This window comes from Anser anser, assembly GCF_964211835.1.
Source record: "Anser anser genome assembly, chromosome: 2".
Lineage (NCBI taxonomy): Eukaryota > Metazoa > Chordata > Aves > Anseriformes > Anatidae > Anser > Anser anser.
Genome location: NC_139721.1, coordinates 152,557,302 through 152,582,351, shown reverse-complemented (window position 1 = coordinate 152,582,351; position 25,050 = coordinate 152,557,302). Strand labels below are relative to the sequence as shown.

The window sequence follows — 25,050 nt, the reverse complement described above, 5'->3', positions numbered from 1 at the left end:
CGTCAGCCTCCCAACTCTAAAACCCAGGAAAGTATGCAGCAGCCACTTTAGATCTTCTCTTAACACTCTGAGGCCCATCTTAGATAAAGAAGCCTAGAATCTTCAACATAGTTGGGATTTAGATAAATATTTCAAAATTAAGAATAACCAAGTTCAAAGTTCAGAACTGATTTTGGAAAACGGGCTGAGAGGCCCAATTGTCCTGCTGGTTACTGCCAGGGAAGCAGCAAGAAACGCAGAAGGCTTCTGTTGGATGGATCATCAGTGACTGACAAACCTGGCCTTTCCACGTGCTACAAAAAGGCAAAAGTAGTCACTGTACGATTTTTCTATGACTACTAAATACACAAATGCTACTGGATTCACTGAGCATGCTCTGAAAAAACTCTGTAACTGCAGATACAGTGTTGAGAAAGACTTTGGCAAGCATTGGCTAGATCTATTTATAAACCTATATAAAAGGGGTCACGAGGAAAGGGCAAAGAAACCTGAAGCTGCTGAGCATTATATAATACATAGATTTACTTCAGTTGGTGGTATGAGCACAAGTTACTATCATTCTGTTTATCTGATAGTGTGTTTATAAAGAATCTAAGTAACTGAGGAAAGACAAAAATACCTAAACATCTTATAACTGAAATTTTAGATTAGACTAAACCCGATGACAAAGTTTTAATGCATTTAAAAAAAAAAAAAGATCATGCTTTAGCTCTGGAAAGTTTTGTTTTGTTTTGTTTTTAATTAAACAATGTTAGTTTAGTGATGCAGTCACACACTGAGTTGATACACTACTTCCCTCAGATTAATTCTATTTACAGCATGCAGTTCCTTCCTCCATTCATATGCAATCAATTAGAGGTAACTATATTTGTGCACCAAAGCAATTATTTTCCTCTCACCCCAGCATAACTGTCCAATCAAACAAGGCACATATTCTAAAGCATGGACACAGCTGTAATATGAAAATAAAGGCTACCTGATTTGAAGATCCAAAATGATCTGCCTTTTGTCCACATTTTCAGTGTACACTTTTACACCATTTATCCTCAGCGGCTGAAACAACGAAGCAAATCAAAGTTGGACGCTTCTGCTGTATACATCATATCAAACTCTTAAATTAGAAATAAAGGTGAATATACAAATATTCATGTCCAAAGGTAAACAAGTTAGACATTTACTACAAGCATTATTAAAAGGCATTAAGCATTATTAAAGAAGCAATTCTATTAGTTCAGCTCAAAACAATCAAAAGCATCCGCTCAATCACAACCCTTCTGGCAATTAGACTAGGTTTAGACCGCTAGATTTCAAGATTTACCAAAGATTTAATATCAAGTTTCTATGCTCCTCCCCTCCCCCCAAGTCAATACACATCTTATTTCTCTATACTGGAGCACATCTGACACTCTCAGACAATGCAATTTGTCACCTCCCCGTGCAACTAAAACAACTACTCCTTAGGGGAATCTGGTCAGAACGGATGGAAAATAGTCCATAATCTCCACAAAAAGATAGCATGTAAAGTACTTTGTGCGCCTTTTTTTTTTTTTAAATAATCTCAGAAAGTAAAATTTTGGTCCACGCAGGTAAGAATAAGTAGTGCCCAACCTATTGCAAATAACGTTAACTTATTCTTAGCTTGGACTGGTCAAACAGGCTCTTCTGCAGGCATGTGAGAGTTATACACCATGACCCTTTCTTTCATGGGAACGAACAGCAGGTGAACACACCTATCTGTTCCCTGAAATTGTTCTATGCAGCCCTGGGAAAAGCTGAGCCAGCAGCCTTGTGACTGGACTCCATACATCACATGCTGAAAAACGAATTTGTTAAAAGACAAGGTAACTGCACTTGGATCATCTGATAAGAAAAGGATAGTGTTTCCTGCTCGCTTAATGTAAAGCATTACATGAACAGTATTAAAATCACGTTGTTATGTACTCCACATGACTAGGAATTACTTTACATTGAGTCTTCCCACCTGTCCTCCAGCAGATTTCTACAGGAGAGACAGCAAGGAAAAGAACCCCAAAACCTGAACAGTGTTAAAAAAAGCCTAACACATTTTTATTTTAACATTACAACAGAAACCAGAATCAGGCTTACCACCCAGTGTCCTTGAGAAGTGTTTTTTTGTAGATTTAAACAAGATACATGAACATGGTACATTAAGTAGAACCTCTTAAAAAACTTCAGCAGAAACTGACCTGATGACCAATATCAATCTTTGTAAAACTAAAGGTGCTGAGGTGGTTGTTTGCTCCTCTTACTGCTGGTTCTATGGTCTCCCGGAAGAGCTTCTCAATAAATTGGCAGATAAAAGGCCACATCTGCTTTACAGTCTAAGAAATAAAAAAAAGAAAAAAGAAAAAACTACATTGAATACAACTTCCAACATGATCAAAAATAATTTTAAAGGCATATGTTAAGAAATGTATAAAGTTTTGAACATACCAGATCTCTAGACGGTTCATTACAGACATAAGAAGTGGTAACTTTTTACATACATTTACATACACTTAACAGACAAGAAAGCTTTCTGGACTTCTCATCTCAATTATTGTGTATTTTACACACCTGCACAAATCAACCACAGGAGGAGGAAAGAAAGTAATATTGAGAAATTTCGTCTTTTATCACATTAATTCAATGCAGTCTGCACATGCTGAACACTAGAGAGAAGGGTGATGAGGGTTAAGTCTATTTGCATTATTTGCTATTTTCTAATTTACTTGTTCTTCTTTGCTCTTTGAATGAAAAATATTTTAAAATACCCAAGGTACATAGATCTGTACCTTCTATTATTACAGTTACAAATCAAAACTGCAAAATTGGTTTATTTTTAGATTGTAGGTCAGGATTCTACAGTAACTGGAAAGCATCCCAGACAAAGAGAATATAAAAAACTGTGTTTACAGCTGGTATGACTTCCACGCAATTATAGCCGTCATTATTTTAATGTCATCTAAAGTCATTGTCCAAAAATCATACGTAATCTCAACATCATGAAAATAGACGTAATCTATCATGATTCTTTCTTGTGGCTGACTGGATCACCAACTACAAACTTCAAATGCACAAAGAGCATAAAAAGTTAAAAACCATCCTGTTCTTCGATTCTTCCATGTTGTGTTTTTTTTTTTTTTAAACTCAAATCCTCCCATCTCCTCCACTATGTTTTTTGTTGTTGTTGTTTTTTTAAGTAATGCTAATTACTACCCTTACCTTGTTGAGCCATTCTGCTCTCTCTGTATCTGGAAAATGGACCTAAAAAAAAAAAAAAGAAAAATTAATACAAATATAAAAAATGTTTTAGTTAATCATTTATAATACAGAAAAGCTTAGTGATCTCCATATGAGTAATATATACAAGCAAACAACACGTTACGTACTGAGCATTCTTGACAAAAATACTAGAATTCAATGAAATAAAATATGAACTCATATCTAAACTACAGAAGTGCAAGTCCAAGAATGTATTTAATAGTGACATCTGGAATAAAGTATTGCTTTAACACTACAAATTAAAAAAAAAAAATAAGCATAGCTGACACAGCTAGTGCAAGATGTCAACAAAATTTACCTCTCATGTTTCAAGGGTTTCTAACATGACATACATGACTGCAAGAATTTTGCCTGCACTTCTTTCATTTGTTCCAGATCTTTTGCAATATCAATAAATTATGACCAGAAATATTTATTCAGTGAAGCTGAAGCTCAGGTATATGGATTTAAGTTCCATCAATAGCCCTTCAAAACACATTTTCAACAACTTATTTTTTTAAGCAACTGCAGAAGTCAGCAAGAAACAAGAGAATGATGATATATATGATGATATATTAGTAGATGAAAGTACCCGATACAACAGGAAAATGCCAATTAAAAGCTGGAAAAATAGCTGCAGCTTTCCAGACACAGAAGGAAAGCATGGTTAGTAGCCTTACATACTCCACATACAAAAGACAGGTAAAAAATTGAAGTAGTTCAGCTGAAGCAGACCTATGCTTTTTTTTTTTTTAAGCTGTGAACAGCTTCAACGACAGGATGCAGATCACACTTCTGAAGCACAAAATGCCCCTGAACACATGAAAAAACTGTGACCTACATCTACCAACTTTTGTGAAGCAATGTCTCAGCTGATCTGCAAACTCTTAATCTCTTCATAGCATAACAGACTGTACTACTGGTTTTAACAGCAATGCCTACTGGTTATTTTTATTATATATACATCTCAAATGAGAACAGCGAATTAGATATACACTTCTAAAACTGTATTTTAAACGACCAGAATTTGAAAGCAAGCCCCCTTAATGATTTGTGTTAGATTTTTATTGAATTCTTGCATTAATGATGAGCATCACCATATTCTTGAGTATGCTCAAGTTATCTTCACAGCACTCCTTAATTTCTACTAACCACACACATTTTAGCTCCGCTGGAGGACTAGACCCTGAATCAATATTGTCAGTTATTTTTCTAAACAACTTTTTACAAGTGTATCACAGATCTACCAAACCCACTACAAGTGGCACAAGAATGATCAACAGCATCTGCTTCTGACTGCAACAATCCTCAGCAGGATTTATTTTTATAAGAAATTCTATCACTTAGTAATGACAAAAATAATTAATTATTAAAAATTGAGTGGTTTCAGACCCATATTATCATAGTTTTTATTTAGAATTAATTTCCTAGAAAATTATGGTGAGTAGGATGTCAGAAGTCTGTATTTAGAGGGTGTTTTTTGCTTTCTTAGAAAAGTACTTTACATTTTCACATTTTCAACGACTTGGTTACCATATGTACATGAAATTACAGCTGAATGAAGCTTATGCCCAATTTTTTATCTCCCAGGATTCTCAAGTTGCTTCCAGTGGCCAAAAAGTCAAAGGAAGGAAAAGAACCAGCACTATGCCAGACCTAGTGCTAATAAGCAACATTTTGGTCTTTTTCCTAAAACATTTGCCTGCTGAATCTGCAGACAGAAAATGTGCTAATTCGCAGTAATTACTCATCTCTGAAGCATGATGTTGGACCACCACATGTAATTCATTCTGATTTGCTGCCCAGATTTAAGGTATAAATTCGTTAAAGCATAAGCCACACAAAGGATGCTAGGCACACAGCTGACACTCAATGCACCTGAATGCACTGACAGAGGCAGCAGCATCTCCCTCTTGCACCCACCAAGCACCCTTTGCTTTCTGTCCTGAATTACAGAAAATAACAGGCTCGGAAAGAACCAAGAGGCCACTTACACAAAATTATTATTTTGGAATTTTTTTTATCTACATTACAGGCTTTGTTACACCTTAACAAGGCTCGACTCTTAATTTTTGACATATTAATATTTACTTGTCCTTTAGCGTGTCACACCCATTGTGCTCCTACTGCTTAGGTTAGGACTATATAAACCCAGTTTACACCTGCAGTTGCACATGTTAAAGGGTAACAAACTGTGAGTTGTAAAGTGCAAAGAATAATATTGATGCCTTAGATTTAATTCTTAGTACTGTGCAAGAGAGTACCTACATAATATCTACATATCCACATAGATGTCACTAAAGGCAAGCATTGACAAGAAAGTCAGATACCATTAGGTTCCAGCATTCTTCTGGAAAGAATCGTGAACTGCTCTCAGCGTAAGTCACAAGTATCAATAATCAACTATAAAATAAATATTACGTATATACACAGTAGTAGTTGTTATCCACTGGTCCTCTCGCCCTAAAACATTTTCCTTTTTAAAATCATTGGCTAGGTAGTCAGACATTGCCATTCTCCAAGCTGTCTATCAGCCAACCCTTATATTTAACTTGTATTTAGTGATTGCGATATAAATACAGTATGGTACAGAGGTCCTTAGGGTGACTGACACAACGCAAAAGGTACCTACACTGCAAGTAGGAAACTTCTGCTATTGATGAGAACATTCCATAAAATTAAATGAAAAAACTTTCTTGCTACAAACCAATCATTTTTTCATGAACAGCATATTACAACAATGTAGAAAAGAGAGCAATAAAAGCAATTCAAAACTGTTTTTTTAAAAAAAAGCTACCCTACAATGTAGCTTTTTTTTTCTTCTATTTCCCTCAAGGATTACAGGCAAAAATTTAGACTCCAGTAAAAATAACGTGTTGTATTAGCTACGTTTAAAAAATTCCTGTCTGAGGCCACGTGACTTAGTTTATATCTGGTTCCTTCCATTTGTATTGCACTTAATTACTTGTTGCTCCATCCAGCTGAAGATCCGAAAGACACTTGACTAGTCACTTCCAGTTTTATTATCTGGTCACACGATATAACCAAGAACCTTGATATAGTTATAACTACGTGTTCTACATACTACAGCTTTCCAGTTATTTCACAAATGTCTCTCAAATTAGATACCTTCTGCTTACTTTGGAATGCTAAACTGAAAAAAAAAATCCTTCTGTATCAAAAGCACATCTGTCCAGATTAAACATCAAAACCTAAAAGGTATCCCAACTAGTCTCCATATTCTCTTCATGCATCATCAGTGGAGGGAGAGCATCCTACGGGATCCTCAGAACAAAAGTGCAACCTAGCTGCTTTAAATCACCTTCCGAAAGCACACCAGCAGCAGTTATTTAAACTTAGCCTAAAGCTAAATGGCATGGAAAAAATACTAAAATTACGTGAATCTTTGAATTATAACTGTCAGATTAATTTGTCTGAAGTCATTGCACTTTTAAGTCAAATTGACTGGAGAAATTTGGTAGAAGATTCAAGAAAAGGAATCCCAGCATCGAGAGAATTAAAAGTATAATATAGCAGCATTCAAGCTCATTTTAGCACCTTTTTAATGTGTCCCACTCAGCAAGGCAGGCAGACCTAAAACATTTTAGGCGAGAGAGAGCTGAACAGAGCTGTGGCCTAACAGACAGCATATCCCAGCCAGCAATTCCCTCTCTCAAGAAACGAGGAGCAGCAGCAGAGGAATCTTCCTTTGCACAGAGGAATACGCTCCGAGTCTTCTGCTGCTCCACACAACATGAAAATGCTGCTCCTCAAACCCAGGCTGGGGACATCCACTCTTCTCCAATGAGAATTAAAGTAATTTTAAGTAAAATGAGTCATTTTAAAGTAAAATGAGGGTGAGCTGGAAGGGAAAGCAGAGCAGCCAAGTCTGTCTCCTGTTACACTGTCCACCTCCATCTTCTCTTCCCAGTAATTCACCTCCACTGTCATTCTGGCAATTTTCCTAACTTTTTCAACCCCAGAAATGCTGCAGCTCCCTTATCATCTGAATTACAAGGAAAAAAAACAACACTAAACATCCACTGTTGCAGAACTGCTGGATTCAGTATTCCTGAAAGAAGCTGAAACAGTTAATAATTAGGGTTCTTCAAAGCACTGCAATTAACCACAGGCACTTGCTGACTAAATTAACAAACAACCGCTGTTTCCATTACTTTCTGGCAATCACAGTTTGTTTCTGTTTAGCATGCTTTGGCATGGATTCTGTGTTTGCAGTCTTAAATATATCAAAATTACTAGCCTTTGCACAGCAAAATTCATATTCAGTATTATAAATGCTGTAAGCTGTCAGTACGGGAATTAGGCAAGGACCCTTGAAACAACTTTATTGAGAACCGTTGGGCGTGTGTTGCATATGGAAAGGCTTTTAACAGAAACATCTGGGAGATCCAGAAGCAGGCTGAATATAGGAAATCAGTTTTGTCATATACACTATTACAGCCACAGGGTACTCCTCAAAACTGTAATTACGAAGGCCTATGTAAATCAGCAAGACTAACCATGTCCTAGAACTAAAACCTACCTAAAATAAGCAGCACAGGTTTTGGCAGTAATTGCCTTTAACCAAAACTCAAACATCTGAAAATGTAAAGGAGTGGGGGAAGGGCCCTAGGATCAATTGCTAGGGCTCTCTGAGCACTATAAAACCTGAAAGTAAAGTGGAAATATTAGAAAAATGGAAACTTATCTAAATGGAAGAAGCGGTCACAATGCCAAGCAAGGTTAAGGATTGTATTTATTTATAAACTGGAATGTGAGCCATTGAAATGCTTGGACAACACGTCGGAAAACAAAATAAACCTTTAAAAAAAAGAATTACATGCCCTTTGAGTCAGCTCTGCACCTATGAGATGAGAGCGGTATTAGACACACATACTTGGTATCACATCAAATGTTCCTACGATGTCCTACCGGCACAAACATCGTCATCCCATGTGAGCTGCTGCTATCAGTTCAGCAAGTCCTAGGAGCTGCCACGACAAGCTACAGAGCTCTGCTCAGCACAACCTTTCCAGCGCGATGTCTGCCGTGTTCTTCCCTGTCCCACAGGCTGTCTGCCTCCCAGTCAGAGGGAGCACCAAGGTGAAGAAGTAATTCTTTCAACAAGGTGGCGATTACACACAAAAAAGGTTGGCTCTAGTAGAAAGGCTGAAACAGATTTTCAACACCTTTGGATTTAAATAGTAACACAGGAAAGCTACTATAACAACAGTGATATCCCTCAAGTATTGGAACTGAAACTCCGTAAATGGTGTAAGAAAGTTGTATTGCATTGCAGCCTTCTGTCACCTCTGCTCCTCTCCTCTTCTTCTTAATGTCTAAAGAAAGTCCTAATGTTGACCCATTTAAAATTGTCCAATATGTTGACCCGTTTAAAATTGATATGAACAGTAGCTCACAGAGATGGGATAAATATCCTGATAGCTCCTAACGGAAACTTCCCGACATGTATTTCTGTGTATTATATCTGTAAGACAAAGAAAATGATTAGCAGTGTATAGGCTGTTTTTTTGTGAAGTCAGGCTATGCTAGCATAAAACAAGTCTTCCTAAAATGCTGCAAGAGGCTGCAGCACAGTTAGGAGAGTCACTGCTGCCTAAACACAAACTGCTGAATTTCACTAAGGCCCAAACTATAGAGAGGGGTCACACACCCAAACCTTCTGCTGTGCTAGAATTAAAACATTAAATTAAATTGAAAATATATAATGTTTTTAAATGCATGAAGACTGTATATCCGTTTTTCCTCAGTGATTATAAATGTCCACCATTTTCTCATTTAAGTAATACAAGGATTCCAGTTTGTTTCAATATTAAAAAAAAATACCAATTATGAACATCAGACTAATTGAGAAAGCCATCCTGTTTCCCCAGCCCAGCCCCTCTCATTGCAGAAGGCACTGGGAATTACATTTAGAAAGCTGACAATCCTGCAGTTCTTTGCTATCTGGATATTCCACCTAGCTGCAATGACAAACGCTGCTTTTGAAAACTCAAAATGATGCTGGTGTTTGCAAAGAAAAGCTCCAGTGCCCTGATATGACTGATATGGTCGTCCAGAAGCCGGTCTTGCAATTCAGAACTGAAGGATGCTGAGGCAGCACAAAGCCCAAGTTCAATTTTCACCACGCATACCTCTCACTTCAGCATCTATTACATATGCTTCACTCATACTGGCAGCGAGGCTTGTTGAGAACTACATTACTTTTCATCAATTTGACTCACCAGCACGAAAACTAAATAAAATTTGCTTAAGTGCTGCTATTTTTGCGTTCGAGTACAAAGAGAGATGGAGCGAGCGTGCTGCAAGACAAAGTTACCCAGAGCCCTCCTATTCAGCAGCAGCTTGCCATAATAAAATCCTCCGGGATAAGCATTCTAAGCAGCTGCTCTGGAAAAATGACAGAACAGTAGTCTGCTAGCAAGGAAACTGGGAAATCCTACTTCTAGCCTGACACTCAGCCTTTGCAAGCCCAAGTAGAGGAACGCCGTTCAGCCTGAAAACTCAGCATCAGTAGCTTCCAGAACACACAAACCAAATACTATATCCTTGCGGTGCCACTCTTGGTTACACAATTTCCTTTCAAACATCTGGAAATATATTGGCATGGGTTTCTGTCATATCCACGTGCAAAATCCACCCTACCTACAAGGCAGACTGCTGCTGCCAGAGGAACCACGCAGCTTCCCTCCGCCCGTTCCATCCCCAGCTGCAGTGCACCTCTTTATAAATAGAAAGCTTTAAGCCGTCAGTCCTCCAGCACTGACTGATCTAGTGCAGCCTCATTTCAGAAGCATCTTCAAGTGCCAGCACATAGTACCACTTACCAGAACTCAGGCTTCAATATTGAGACGAAGTCGACTAACTAACTGCTTCATTCCCACTGTAGTTTAAGAGGATCTTGTAACGTTTTTCACTATCTCTGTATCCAAATTTCTGTTCTACTTTCAGCTGGAAAAGGATCCTAAGTTTGCAGTGATCTGTTTGGACTGGGCCAGGAAGGCCAAAAACCAGCCAAACCAACAAAACCATCAGCATGAAAACAGACTGGGAAAATTAAGTTATGCTTCTCATAGTTAGATGGCTAGGCTTTTTATTTTCATTTTAAAAATCTAATATAATAACAAAAATTCCATTATACTTCATGTAAAGGGATTTCAATTTAAAAGCACTTAGGAAATCACTGGATACAGCAGCAAAGCATGGACTAGAAGCCTGGTTAGGTGCAGTATGCACAGAGACCTAACAGCCCCCTGTGTTCACCCCCCTGACACCTGGCCGCTGCCTGCAGACCTGCCAAGAGCCAACCCTCCCATTACATGGGCTCAGTGTACACCCGTTAGTCAGAAGCCATCAAGAACAAGGACTCACTGAAATCAATCCCCAAGTTTAGGGGGAGTGGAAAATTCATAACAAAAACAGTTCGAGGCATCCATCATCTAGTGGTTGAAACAAAAGATTTACCGTTCCTGGAAACTGCCAGTTGGAACAGAAGTGATGTCGAGCACTTCTTAATAACGGGAGGCGACACCAGCTCTTGGGTTTGCCATTTTGAGCACTTCCTAGCCACATTTGCAGCAGTGCTGTGACCTTCACTACTTAAGTGGTCAGAAGCTCAGTGCCCTTTGCCCATCTCACCTGCATGGAGCATTCACTGCACTAAGTTATATTTTAAATGCCAATGTCCAATGACAGTCCAGGACAAGCAGAGTTAAGTAAAGAACTGAACAGCACAACACTGCACACGAACAAAACAACCAAGAACTGGATTTACACTCCAAGCCTTGTTGTCACACCAGCTTACAGACATCTGGTGTAAGCAGTAGTTACAGGGCAGGGCATTTCATGACAGCCCCCGTTCGCATGTCTCTGGATTCCCACAAGCTTTGCAATCACTGCTGGCAGCAGAAACCCAGGTTTTAAACGGTGAGGCTGTGAAAGGTGTAGCATGAACAGCAGCTGTAACAGCTCTCGCTGAATTTCGCTACCTGAAGCGCTGCACAGTACTACATCTTGACATGTTGCCTACTTTATCCTGTTAAACTCAGATGTCATTTCACTCCTCTTCTTCCTTTCCCTAGCAAGTTTAATTACCTTGAAATTTTAGCTTTCAGGCTTTGTAAGTTTTATAAAGGTATTAACACCTTCTTTTCAATTTGTCACATTTTAGAAACATCTTTTGTACTTCTAAGCCTACATGACAAATGCCTTTTCAATTCCCTTGGGAATCCAGACATGTTCCCAAGGACCCTGCTGCATACCAGAGCGTTTCGCTGCCTTGATGATCAACAGAAGAAAAAATTTCCTCTCTGGATTGCTAAATGTTAGTTTTCAAACTGACTTATACAACCAGTGTGGCAGCACAACTTAATATCCTTTGAATTGCCTATAGCTACGAAAAGAAGCGCTGGGCTCTGCACCAAATTGCCAACCACTCTTACTAGACTAAAGCAGTGAAAATTTTGTCTTACTTCACTGACACACCACCCACTTTCCTAACTAACCCCTGCAGTCAGGAGTTCTGACTCATTACACTTAAGGTTCCTTCACAAGGGAGAACTTACCCCGTTAACACTTGGTAAATTATACAGCTGATCTCTAATGAGACCACGGAGCCCTTCTGTGCAGATTAATATGGACATCAATTTTCAGAAAAGATAAAAGTGTTCAAGAACTACTGACCATCTTCTGCAAGACTCAGTGCTCTCCTTAGCAGGGAAATTCAATTTCCTTTCCTGTTATTTAACTGGCTTACCAGCAGCTAATTACTGAAAAGTACAATTATCTTCTTGACTCAATGTGCACATCTTGCAATGAAACCTTTAAAAAAACCAAACCTATAATTCACAACACATTCGGCACAAATCTAAGTGAACTCAGACAAATATCGACCACTTCAACGTTACTGGTTTGGGGATGAGCAAACTGCAAACCTGTGTTTGCAACAAACAAACGAGCTAAAGGAAGAACTTCCATTTTTGTGTAGTATTGAAGCTAAAACAGACTATCAGAGCATGCAAATTCAAAAGCTGGGTTAACCTGCATCCTGAGAAGTCAAACAAGTCTGTAGAATATGCTCATTATTCAGTTTTTAAACTGAGAAAAGTATATATGCACACATGTTTTGACTGACTCATAAGAGAAGCAAAAGTGTGCAACATCCTACATACTGAACTTCATCCAGTACATCTAGCCAGTTTATTCTTCGTATTAAAGCATTTTTTTTAACATAAGTCATTCAAAGTATAATGGACATTTTGAAATCCTCCTGTATCATTTCTACCTGCGCCACTACAAATTTACTACATAACATCCATAAAGTGTAAGGCTTACGGACAGACGATGTGTGGCAGCTTTGTTGAACCTGCAAATACTCTGTGATAAACTCTCTCCGAAACTCTAAAGCTATGCTAAGGAAGTGACAGAAAGCAGAACATTATAACAACATGAACACATTATTTGGGTCTCAGTTAACATAGCGATAAAAATTGGTGGGGAGGAAAACCTGAGATAACTTGACAGCACCAGCCATGGCATTGCCAGCTTACACGTGTATCTTTCGTGTTCTTGGGTTCAAGCACTTCATCAGCCACCCACCAGAGCCCTCTGAAACCTAGCGGGCTCTTTGCTGTCCGCATTCATTTCTTTTCTTCGTTGCTTTAAGTCCACCACCCACTCCACAAATCAGTCACAACACGCTCACTGGTAACACTACCATTTGATCCAGAAAGGGCAAAAAGCTTGCCCAAACAGGTTCTAAAACATTCGGAAGTCCAAGCAAAGTTCTTTAGAAAGTCACAGACACAGACAGGAAGTGTTATTTGCATATTTCTTATAGAAAGCTCAATAGTTTTCATATCAGATTACCTAAAAGCAGATGCACTACGGTTTCTAACATCAGTTCTCCCTAAGAGCATTTTGTGTTGTGTCCCCGTCCCTCCGCCCCAGCAGACTGTATTTCAGCACAACACGCTGTTATTTCTTAGAAAAAGATACCCAAAACACATCCCACACTTCCCTGGCACCACTTAACATAAGGACTCCTGTGCTAGGTGAGATCAAAGGCCCAGCTCACCCAGGAACCACAACTGATGTTCAAGGGCAAAGCACAAAAGCAGCACTGTGATGTGATCCCTCCCTGAATATACCCAGATTCTGCAGAGGCTGAGTAACCTTCGTGGCAGGACCACGCTGAAAACAGGAAACCAATGAAATACGCAACTGGAAGACGCTCTGACCATTGAGTTCCAACTCAGTGCAATCGCAGGCATCACTGTGCTATTTCTGGTTATAAACCCCACCCCAACACCACGGAGTTTGCTGCCATTGCTCAGCACAGAGGAGGAACAACAGCCTTGGTGTGGTTTGGGTAGCTCGGGTTGCTAAGGAAAGACTGAAGCATGCTCAGCCAGACCAATTTCTAAGCTCAGGTGTGTGACTTCATATGTGTGAGCTGCCCAGTGGAGCCAAAACCCAGCCTGCCACCCAAATAAATTAACTGTTATCCTCGTACACCAGCCTTACTGTTTTGGCTCTAGGTGTTGTCAACAAAAGATGCTTTGGAGGGGAAAAAACAACAAAAAAATGTCATCAAATGACAGAAGATAATGTTCAACACAGTTAAAAACCCCACCGAACTTCTGCAGGAATATCCTTTGGTTTTGAAGTAGAACAAGTTATTTTCATTATATACTGGGGAGGTTTTATGAGCATGTTTTCAGTCTGTGCCTACAGGTCACAATTCCTGTCTTCATCCAAATCATGGGTCCGTTTCAATAGCCTTTCACCTGGCCGAACTGTCCCATGACTGAGCTTAACACTTCTTAGTCAAGAAGGCATTTTATAGCAAGTACGGCGAGCATGCTTAAGTCAGACCCACAGAAGGAAGAGAAACCACTGAAAAACACGTCCACTGTTGAAAAGCAGCATGCCGGTTTTGCACACTGAACTGGTTCATGTGGCATCTGCACATTTACACCCACCAAGTTGCAAATCTGCCACAAGACCCATTGTCAGTCACACAGCCTCCAACAGAAAGATATTGTGGGAAGCTCAGAAGCAGTAGGGTTTTCAGATCTAAATGCAACTAAATTTCATTATTGTGGCCTTAGGAAAATACGTAAAATCTTGGCCCAAAGGAAGTAAGCCGCCAAACTCGTACAAATTCTAGGAATCCCACAAATTGCACACTGCAAGAACTACTGCAGGAAGAATCCTTCTGCAGGTAGGAACAAGGCACGGGCAGCTTGGCCATGGAGCATGGAGACTGTGTCTATGACAAATATTAAATTAAAACCTGACAAAACCAGACTGAAAGCCAGCACTGAGACTTAAATTTGTTAACTTTGACACCGATTAACTCAATTTTCATTGAAAAAGTTAAATTTGAAATAAACAGGATTTAAGCCTTCTAAGAGATGCTGTTCTAGACCACACACAGTAAGCAGGAGGGCAAACCTTGCTTTCAGTCTGTCACTTACCGAAAGACTGACCAAGCTCTTCTAGTCCATGGATACCGACGGGCACGCAGTACCTTTTCTCCAAGACACTGCTGCGTGTTGCAATATTATAGTTAAAACCCTCCTAGATATTTGAACGTCCTGTTGATCGTTTGACTTGCGTACGCAGCGGCAGCTCTCCAGTCACTTGACCTTCCCTGCAAGTCTTTACAAGTCAACAAAACCAAGGAGAATAAAATATTGCTATGGGTAGGAAATTTGAAGTTTAAAAATCAACATCTGATTTTTTTTTTGTTTGTTTTTAATTCACAAGTAGATTTCAAGATGACGACATCTTTTAAGGTATCGGTAGAAAACACAAAAATACAAATGACTAAATAAAGTAAAAAGCCCAGCTGTCAGCTGGCAATGCTTCACCGTACTAAATTCCTGCAGGCCCTGGTTCCAGATAACATCCCCTGAGATTCCAGCTTCCCGTGGACACAGATGCTCTCTCTCATGGCTGCAAACCAGCAGCGATGCCATCTTTCAAAACAGTTGTCTTGCAACACGCTCTGACAAAACATTCTTCAGCCTCTGTTATGAATTCCTCCATCATAAAAACAGGGGAAGAAAGTAATCACAAAACTCTAAAAAAAACACAAAATAATAATACAAGTGTTCTTTCTAAGCCTGGCTATTTTTAAAGCAATACTAAAAAACAAAAGAAATACAAAAACCAAAAACTAAAGAATCTGCCTCCTCCTGGTTCAGGAAGTTTAACGTTTAGCAATATATTTCTTGAAGGATACTTCATTTTCATTTCTCTAGTTTTAATATAAATTCACGATGCTTATTTTATTTGCATGTATTTAGAGAGGGAGACGTCGATTTTTGGAGAGAATATGCTGTAGATTTACTGAAGCAGTTACAGAACCAGCCCTTCAGTGGAACTTTGTGAAATAACTGCCCTCTTGAGTATATAGCCAAGATTTTCAAGAACAACACTGGTTTACTTCCAGGTACCAAGCCCAATCAAGCATGAGCAGTGACATGAACCATAGAAAGTTGTTTCTGTACACACAGCCATGGCTCCTGCGCAGCAAGTGCTTACAGCTGTGGGTAAACACCAGGTAACCAGCCCTGGTGTAAAGGCAGTTCCTGCCCTCCAAACAAACCCTGAGTAGCAAGCAGGGAAGTGACTACGTTTTAGTACTGTCTTGGACACAGAGAGGGGATGTTCCAGCTTTAGACTGCTGGAATTGTTGGGTGTTCAGACAGGAGGGAGAGGGAGCAACAGAGTGGAGGGAAGTTGGACACATTTTTCCTTATCTGAACACAGCACAGGGCTGTTACCTCTTCCCTCATATTGCTGATTATCATCAATGCTGCAGATAACCCAAGCATTTGGGATCTCTTGAATATTCTTTATCCTAAACTCTACCACTTTAAACAGTCTATATTCCACTTTGCAATGTGGCAGTAAAAACGGTCAACATAAACTACTACTGCTTTACTTGGTGACAGCAGCAGTAAGTCACTTTGTAAGCACGCCGCCTGCAATTGAATCATAACATGAAGCACACAATGGGATTTTTAAGGAATGAGTCACTTCTAACTGACACTTAAGCTCTCCATTTCTGCATTTTGATCTCTATCTGTGGTCCCACCTTGGATGTTTGCACGTTGTGCGGCTCCAATGGGGTAATCAGATCATGCCCACTAGATCCCAGTTGCAGCTCCACACCAGGAAGACTCCTTTTACCTCTCAGCAACCTTTCTCCTACATACGGCTTCACAGCAATTTCAAAGGTTTCCAATTTTAAAGATTCAAATATTGGTGATCATTAGGATGATTTGTTCTGCGCTAATTTAAGATTTCCATCTTTTACACGTCCAACAGTAATCTAGTCAACCTGCACCTGCTTTATCATTAACAGAGAAAAGAAGGACCTCTGCAGATACACACCTGGCACCTTGAAACACTTCCCCCAGGGGCAGATTGAGTCCTCTGGAGATGCCTGCATTGATCATAAAGAAAATCTCCAATGAATACCGATTTATGTCTAAATTTCGGTTAAGCAAATTCTAGTTCTGAATGGAAACCAAACGTCTTATGCCTAAAACCAAAGTGAATATCAGTTTTATGAGTGGGAATAAGTTTACATCAGTTGAAGGCAACAGTCTGAACTGACAAGAATCATCCATGGAGTCCATCAGTTCCCTAAAATCTAGCTTCACAGAATTGTGCACACAACAGTGACTGAATAACTATGGCACTTAATTGGATTGCCCCTAAGCAGCACATTCCTTAATCTGGACTTTTCTTGATAGAGGTTATGTTTGTGCACGTGCAGGGAGTGGTATCTGCAGCCCAGCCACTCTTATCTCCTAAAGTCTCAGCAGGTTTACAATAGAGGCTGCTGTACCATGCTAATCTTTTTTTTTTTTTTTTTTAAGTCCTATTGTAGAATATTTACTTTATACATTAATTAAAATCCAGCAGCCGTGGCCCACAGCATTCTTTGTTAATTTTAGGCAGGTAAAAAGCAGCAATGGAGTTTTGACCTCATTACTCTACATTCTTATTATACAGAGATTCTTATTATACAGAGAAAAGGGACCTCGTGCAAAAAATTCAGCTCACTCCTTCCCACTGACTGAAGACAGATGGCAGAAAAAGGCTTGCACCTCTCGAATGAGGTGCCCAAATTCAGCAGGATGAACCTACATTTCAGTCTGCAATAGCAAATGTCATTATTTGTACTAATTGGCAATTGATTTTTTTTACAGCTTTTACTGCTGATTGTGTTGTTTGAGGCCTGAATCCCAGCCCCGTATGATTAATAGATATTTTCAGCAGTCTATGGGCTGTATCCAGCCCTTAATCGCATGTAATAGCTTTCTTGCACAAGATATCACTTGAATTTAGAATGCAGCGATGACAGTTAAAACAGCATCAAACCCCCTGAGTAAAATACCACAGTCACTTTCAGATATCTGCATAAATAGTAGTTAATTTGCAGCTATACCATTTCAGCTTGAAAAAGTTATCTTGAAGAATTTGATAGACTTTTCCAAGTAGCCAAAAAAAAAGACAAATATTTTATTTCTTTTCACTCTAGAAGGGATGCTCAATCAAAATGCACCATTCCAGTTGCTAGGTATGATTTGTTGCATCCAATACAGCCCAGACTCTGGTCAATGTATTTGAAAAATTGTTCGGACATAAATAGTCAGCCAGCTTAACATTCACCTACAGATAATTTTTGTTTCAACTAAGTTGAATTTTTTTTTCCTCTTAACTACATAGTTAAGATTTGTTTGCCTATGTAGAAGTCCTCAATCAAGTGACTTGTAAAGTACAGTGAAAAAAATTAACACTGTCTTTGAGATACGTATTTCAATGCCTCAATGTTCTTTTTTGTCCTCAGAAGCTGAATATAGTCACTTTCTGTTAAAATAGTGACATGTCAAATCCTATGTCATTAACTAATATGAGCTACCCCAAATCAGAGATTTTTTCCCTTTCTCTTACTCAGTGGGACATTGCAGCATAAGTGTCTTACTTAGATGTTGCATTCACTATAGTAGGACAGACAGGAATGCAAACAATCACAGCAGCAGAAAGTGGAGCTGGAGCTCATCACTTTGACTGTTGGAAGAGACTGGAACAGCAAAACCCACAAAACGACAGACTGACAAAAAAGGAAAATCATTGCCCCAAGCAATGCAAGCCTCAAGCAAAGAAGCAAGCAACCTTACAACTTCTCATGGGTTACATCTAATCTAGGAGCTCATGTGCTCCATTGGAATCAAGAATGAGAACTTCAGAGAAGAAATTCCAAAGTGATTTGTCAAGAGCTTAAAACCCATTAATTTTAGGAATAAGGAATAATCTCTCTCTGGCAAGTGGATATATTTCTATTGCTTTTCAAAGAGTCAAAGTTGAAATGATGTTCTACAGTTTTCTTGTTTGCACTGTGAGGATACAGATGTGAATCAATGTTATTACAGTCAAGGTTAAGTGCTTTAAAGCAACTTCAAGGAAAAGCTACCATCATTTCCATCCCTTCAGGAGAGCTTCACTTCAAGCAGAAACGTCTCCACTTCTCACCGGAAGAAAAAAACTGCCAAGTATTCTACATCCCAAATACCAGACTCACTTGAAATGAAGGTGAAAGACTGGATGTCTTGAGCAAGAACAAACACACGCTGCTCCCTGCTATGCCATAATAGGTTTCCTATTACCCATTTCCCGGGTAAATGCTTGAATATCTTTAAAAATTTTCCAGCAGGTCCTATGTGCACTCACTGCCCACTACAATCCCTCCCCAGTTCTGCATAACATCCAGAACGATGCTGTGCAGGCTCTCCCCAGACTTAACATAAAGAGCCCTAGGAAGAAGTGGGAAATAAAAAAAGATACCTACTTTCAGGTATCTCCACTTCCAGTGACAGCTTTGTCAGAAGCATTGTTGTGGTGTTACTAGAACAGCAGACTTCCCTCCCAGCAGCGCCAGAAAACCAGAAAGCTCAGTACATAGGAAGCAGGTACACTAAAAACAACACGCGTGTGCCGGAAGGGAATTCCTGAATCCCTGCTTTAAAGTAACGTTTTTGTAGTTTTTCATATCTCATACAGTAAAATTAAGGTTGTTAATTAAGGTTTTTATTCTTATACGAGAAAGTGATTTGTAAACAAGCAAACAAACAAAACACTATTTTCCAAAACAAATCCATGGTTCTATGGATTGCTCTAACGAACTAGAAAGGAAAAATAATTCATTAGGGAGGTTTTCAGCACATCAAAGTAACCAAGTGAACAGCTTGGTAACATTTTGTTATTCACAAATACACTTCAGAGAACTCGTAAAAGGTAGGGCAAGTACTGGAAAAAAATCGCAGACAAGTTCAACCTAACACAAAGGAACTGGAAAAACACAACTGTTGGCAGAAGTTTTCAATTACCATACGTCTATGTAAGACCAAAAATAACACAAACACTTACTATGCACAGCTCTTTAAAATGCTTTATACACAGACAAATCTAGCAGAGAGCTAATTATCACAATAAAGACTTAAATGAACAAGACAGAAGTAAGAAAAACGATGTTATCAAAGGAGCACGGACAATTGAAGCACATTCGCATCACCACGGTGCTCATACCTAACACACCCTACAAAGAGGAGGGGGAAAAAGACACATTCCAAAGCTCAAATATTTTCCCTAAAAGATAAACCGAAATGAAGACTACCATGAGCAAATAGAGACAGAGAAACAACTACATTTTAATCTAATTTATCAGTCACACCTAATCAACTGTCTAATTTATCGCTATCAGATATTCCTGTACCACATACAACTCAAAAGCCAGCACCCAGATTCCCCCCCTCCCTACCGCACGGAAAAATTCCCTTATTTCCTGGCTGCTATTTGACATTTAACTGGCAGAGGGTGGGTGGGTGGAAAAGCGTTCTCTTTCCAGTTCCAAGTATTTTAGGAGGAAAGTAATTGGGTGAGGAACACAGTAGTTTAAAATATATATAGTTAGTCAGCACCATAAACCTGATTACTAGGCTAAGACAACTTCCTAGCCATGCATACAAAAGCAGTTAGCATCCTAGTTCAACAACTAACCTGATCAATCAATAGGCTGGGTGGAGGGAAAGGAAAGAAATTGAAAGGTATTTCTGCAAATGAAATATATATTCGCTGCAGTAATGGCACTCTGCTTGGAAACACGCAAACGGGTGAAACATGCTAACTACCAACAAGCCCCGAGGGCTCGCTCTGTAAGGCTGCACAAACACCTCAGAGCCTGTCTCGTAAAACTCTTCCCTGCAGAGGAATGCCGCACGAGTTCTTGTCAAGATTTTGGATGTGAAGTTGTAAACTTACTCACTGTTGGATTTCAAAGCTTAGCAGCCTACGGAGTGTGCTGTGTGAAGAACGGCATCCGAGAAAGCACACATACTGTTTTATATCAAGGTATGGGGAGCTGAAATAAGGCTTGAAGAACCATGTATTACAAAGAAGAAGTAATAGTGCATAAACACCAAACTAAGAGCTTCCTCAGCTGCTAAGCTCTACCTGCATTTTCTTCCTTCCCACGATCATTTTTTTCCCCAGTAAGCTATTTCAAACTGAACACGCACAACTTTTAAGAACAGAAGTGTGGATGGTAATACTGCAGGGTTAATTCAAACCAGAACACTTCAGGATTTATGATCACCTTCACACATCGGCATATCCCGCGGTTACTTTTAAAAATGAAGCAGGGAGACACTGTGCTTCCACGCAGATCCACCTGCTTTCCTCCCACCTGCCCTTTAAAACAGACAGTGATGGGATACCGACAGACAACAGGTTGGGAATACATTTTGAATTTCGTATTTGGTGCTAATCTTCCAAACCTTCCCCAAAGAAACTATTTCAGTCGCTTTGGATAATTCACATGAGCCAGTATCTATCGGAAGGAATGCAAACAAAGGTTATGAAAACAACAGGGCGAGAGCCTGAACTAGACTCTCTCAGTTCAAGTCTTCATTAAAACAGACGTAAAAAGGTGGGCAATTAAACTCACAATCACAACTCTCTCAGGGGAAAGAGCCTGCTTTTGACCTAATGTAAACTTGACCCAGGCTGCTATACGATAAGGACAGCCAAATGACAATGTAATGCCTGTCCATCATGTGATGGCTATTTTCAGCCAAGTAAATCTAGTTTCGTATTTCTAGTAACAACTTCCTGAGGCAGAATCCTGGGCTGCTTCGGCTGAAAACCGTTAGCCCTGGTTCAGGTTCCCAAGTGCTGTCGAGAGTCCTGTAGTCACGTCAGGGTGTAGCAGACAAAACTTGGTGCAGTGACTCACGCAGGAACGCTCCTCTCCGAAAGGTTATTTATATAACTGGAGTTCCATCGGAAAAATGCTGTGTTTTAGCAATTTGCTGCACAGAGCCTTAATACTAGCTATTTAGCTGACAGGCATCTGAATGACTTCAGAAGTCTCACTACCTCCCACAGAACCTCTCTCTAAAGATAGCCATCATCTACTTTTGTTGCTGGTACACTTAATAGTTAAGTAAATACTGGCTTTTTATGCAGAAAAGGTTTCTTACTAGTTGTAAGCCGCAGCTGGAGACTGAAAGCTAATTAAACGATAGCTTAAAACAAAAACAATCAGAGAACAACATGTTGGAAAGGACCTCTGGAGCTCATCTGATCCAACCACCCACTAAAAACGGGGCTGGCTTTGAAGTTGGCTCAAAGTACTTAGGGTTTATATGTTTGATAATTAGGTATGTTAACAGGCCTGTTTCAATGTTATCAGAGAAGCTGGATGTGCAGCTCGGCATTATAAACTGCTCAGGTTCACACTGTGCTTCCCATCAAAAGTATCTCAGCAGCGTTTCTTGCCACTCCCTGCTAAGAGGGTCCTCTCACAAAAGGCACCGCTTCATTTCATATCAAAACTGGCTTCCCCAGCCTCCTTTCTGTAGGCACCAGCACGCGTGTGGCTGCACAGTAAGCTAACTAGAGGAACTGGCCATAGAATCAGTGGATGGTCTGGGTTGGAAGGGACCTTAAAGTCCATCCAGTTCCACCCCCCTGCCATGGGCAGGGGCACCTCCCACCAGCCCAGGTTGCTCAAAGCCCCATCCAGCCTGACAAAGCCTGTGATTAACTGGCCAGGTAAACGCTAATGCTGGCACAGGAAGGCAGGGAGAAATTTTGCACCTGGGTGCAGGACAGCTGTTTTGGCAGGAGTGCACTTTTACTTTGTTTGGAAACTCCAGATTCGTTCTTTTTAACTACTGGTCTCCCTGATTCTCTCTGCAGTAAGCTTATTGAAACACAGAGGAAAGCAGGACTTCACTTACAAATAAAAGTTTTCCAAATAAAACTGGTTCCTTACTCATAAGAATGTATATAAAACTTCAATAGGAAGAAGCTTGAACATTCTCACTTTCTTCTTTTAAGAACATCACAGGAAGCACAAAAATGGAACAGAACGGTCAAAAGGCTGCACCATTTAAACTGCAAAGAAAACAAGAGCTCTGCAAGTCCAACAAAGACTGCTACATGGAGCTTGGTAGAAGCTATGTGGGAATAAAAACTAGAGTTGGGCTGGGCATGGGGATCAAATGGCTCTGCAGAAAGTCTGAGGAGCATCTCCCCTCCTAAAACAACACCCCAGGGGGACTCAAGAAGAGACAGAACACAGCTCACCTGAACTGTGAGCTTCCGAGAAATACGGAACTATGTTAGGGAACAAGAGAAAGATCAACGCAAAGTATCTTGAGATGAGGCAAATGGAATGGATTTAACAAGACATACATGCTGAACACAAGCCCTCAAAAACAGTAAAGGACACAGTGGGCTTTGGGCAACCTGACCTGGTGGGAGGTGTCCCTGCCCATGGCAGGGAGTTGGAACCGGGTGATCTGTCAGGTCCCTTCCAACCCAAAATATTCTGTGATTCTATGATTCTGATTCTTGAACCTCACCTTTGTAATGAAACTTCCATACAATGCAAGTTTAATCTGGACTAATTGAAGTCAACGGAGAAGGAATCTATTAGTTCTACCAATTACTCCATTAGCTCACGTGGCAAGTTTGAACAGCCCCACTAACCAGGCATGACAATGATCCATTTTGTGATTTGATGGTCATTTTAGTCACAAAATTTACATGAAAAGCATAGTAAAAGGAATGACATTCATGGAATCAGAACACAGAAAAGTTGGGAAGTGCCAGAAAGAAAAAATTAAATTAGATCCTTATTTTCCAAAACAAAACGTCACATACATCTTCGGTTACACTGTCATCCTTCCCTGCTCGCCCCAACAGAACTTTTCTCCCATCCAGTGAGATGTCAAAGCTTCCGCAGAAAAAGTATTAAGACTGTGTAAGAAAAGCAACTGCTGTCTAGATCCTCTTTTTTGCTGCAAAATAAGAAAAGCATTTAGTGTATGGCAGAGGGGACTGAAAAGGGTCCTGGGTGAGTTCAAGCCATCCTGGAGAACCACATACACTGTCAAACACACCACGCTGGCAACCAGCTTCAACCATTGCACAGGTGGCCACTTTTAGCAAGTTCTTTATTTGATTCTTCCCCATCTAACATCTTCTTTCGTTACTTTAAAGAATACTTCCCTTATTCACCTGATAGAAATCTTAATCAGAAATATCGAAGTGCCATACAATCCAAAAGTTATACAAATGATAAAATGTTAGACCTAAGCAGTTCAGTTTCATAACCTACTTAATTCAAACAGTTGTTTCAAACTAAGACACACCCCTTTCTTACCAAAATACTCTTTCCCACTGTTCTTACTCACACTTGAGTACCTCGTATTTTGTTTCGTTAAGTGCTCACACACATCATCCAAAGACAAGGATTTAAGTTTGGCTGCTGGGGTGAACATTCCCACCTTCCATAGGAAAGAACAGTATCAGATTTAATTTATATTGTCTGAGAATAAGGAAAACAAAGAGAAAGATGAGACTTCATGGGCTGAAAATGTTCGGAACAACTCTCTACCTACATTATCAGTGCCTAATGCAAAAATCTCTTGTTTATGCAATGCTTCCAGAAGGACCATACTCTTTTTTTTTTATTGATTCCTTTGTATTTACATGCTGAAACACAACAAATCAGTGACATAGGTCACTTTATAATCATTAACCATTGCTTTCAGAATCTGATACACTATACACTATGATACACTGATACACTATAAAGCTCTACCAAACCTTCTTTCAGATGCTACAGGGGATATTTAAAAAAAACTGCATTCTTTTAAAACCTCATTTCAAAACACATTTTGAAAACAGCTTCCGTAAACCCATAGCTCATATTCAGGCATATGGTCAGCAAGAAATTGCTGCAAAGCTCCAAAAAGTTACACTCGAGGCAATGTCTGCAATTAGAAAACTTTTTCTATGCTATAATTAGTGACAGCTGGATAAAAGGAAAAATAAACTGCAATATAAATCAAATTATTTAAGACAAAGATTTTTATCTTACTAGAAACAAAATGCTACCTGTTCTTTCATTTTAAAATACAAGAACGGGACACCAAAGAATTGTTTTGAATGCTTAAAATTTCTACAGCAGGCTGTCATTACTGTAAACTACTACGAAAATGTTTTGATGATAACCTTGATTCATCTCCCTATTTTCCAGCAGGCTCTCACATGCAAAAAGATAAAAATAAAAATATAATTTAGAATGCATATCCAACTACACTCTGTGATGTGCCAACAGTCTCAAGAAGCAGTAAATCCTTCTCTAAAGCCAGAAGCAGCTCGTGGAAGAGG

General features: G+C 39.5%; 1 protein-coding gene across 3 annotated transcripts in view; it reads right to left on the bottom strand.

The window, feature by feature from the left end:
- Positions 1-25,050, bottom strand: part of ESYT2 (extended synaptotagmin 2) — an 84,625-nt gene that overhangs the window by 53,212 nt on the left and 6,363 nt on the right. For 2 of the 3 annotated variants that reach the window (XM_083823696.1, XM_083823697.1), the window contains exons 2-4: positions 3,226-3,267; positions 2,208-2,342; positions 977-1,053 (exon numbers count right to left, since the gene is read on the bottom strand). In XM_083823696.1, coding sequence (XP_083679822.1) covers positions 977-1,053; positions 2,208-2,342; positions 3,226-3,267 — 254 coding nt within the window. Of the gene's footprint in view, positions 1-976; positions 1,054-2,207; positions 2,343-3,225; positions 3,268-14,765; positions 14,955-25,050 lie in introns of those variants that run through there. The other variant, XM_083823698.1, reaches the window with a different exon arrangement.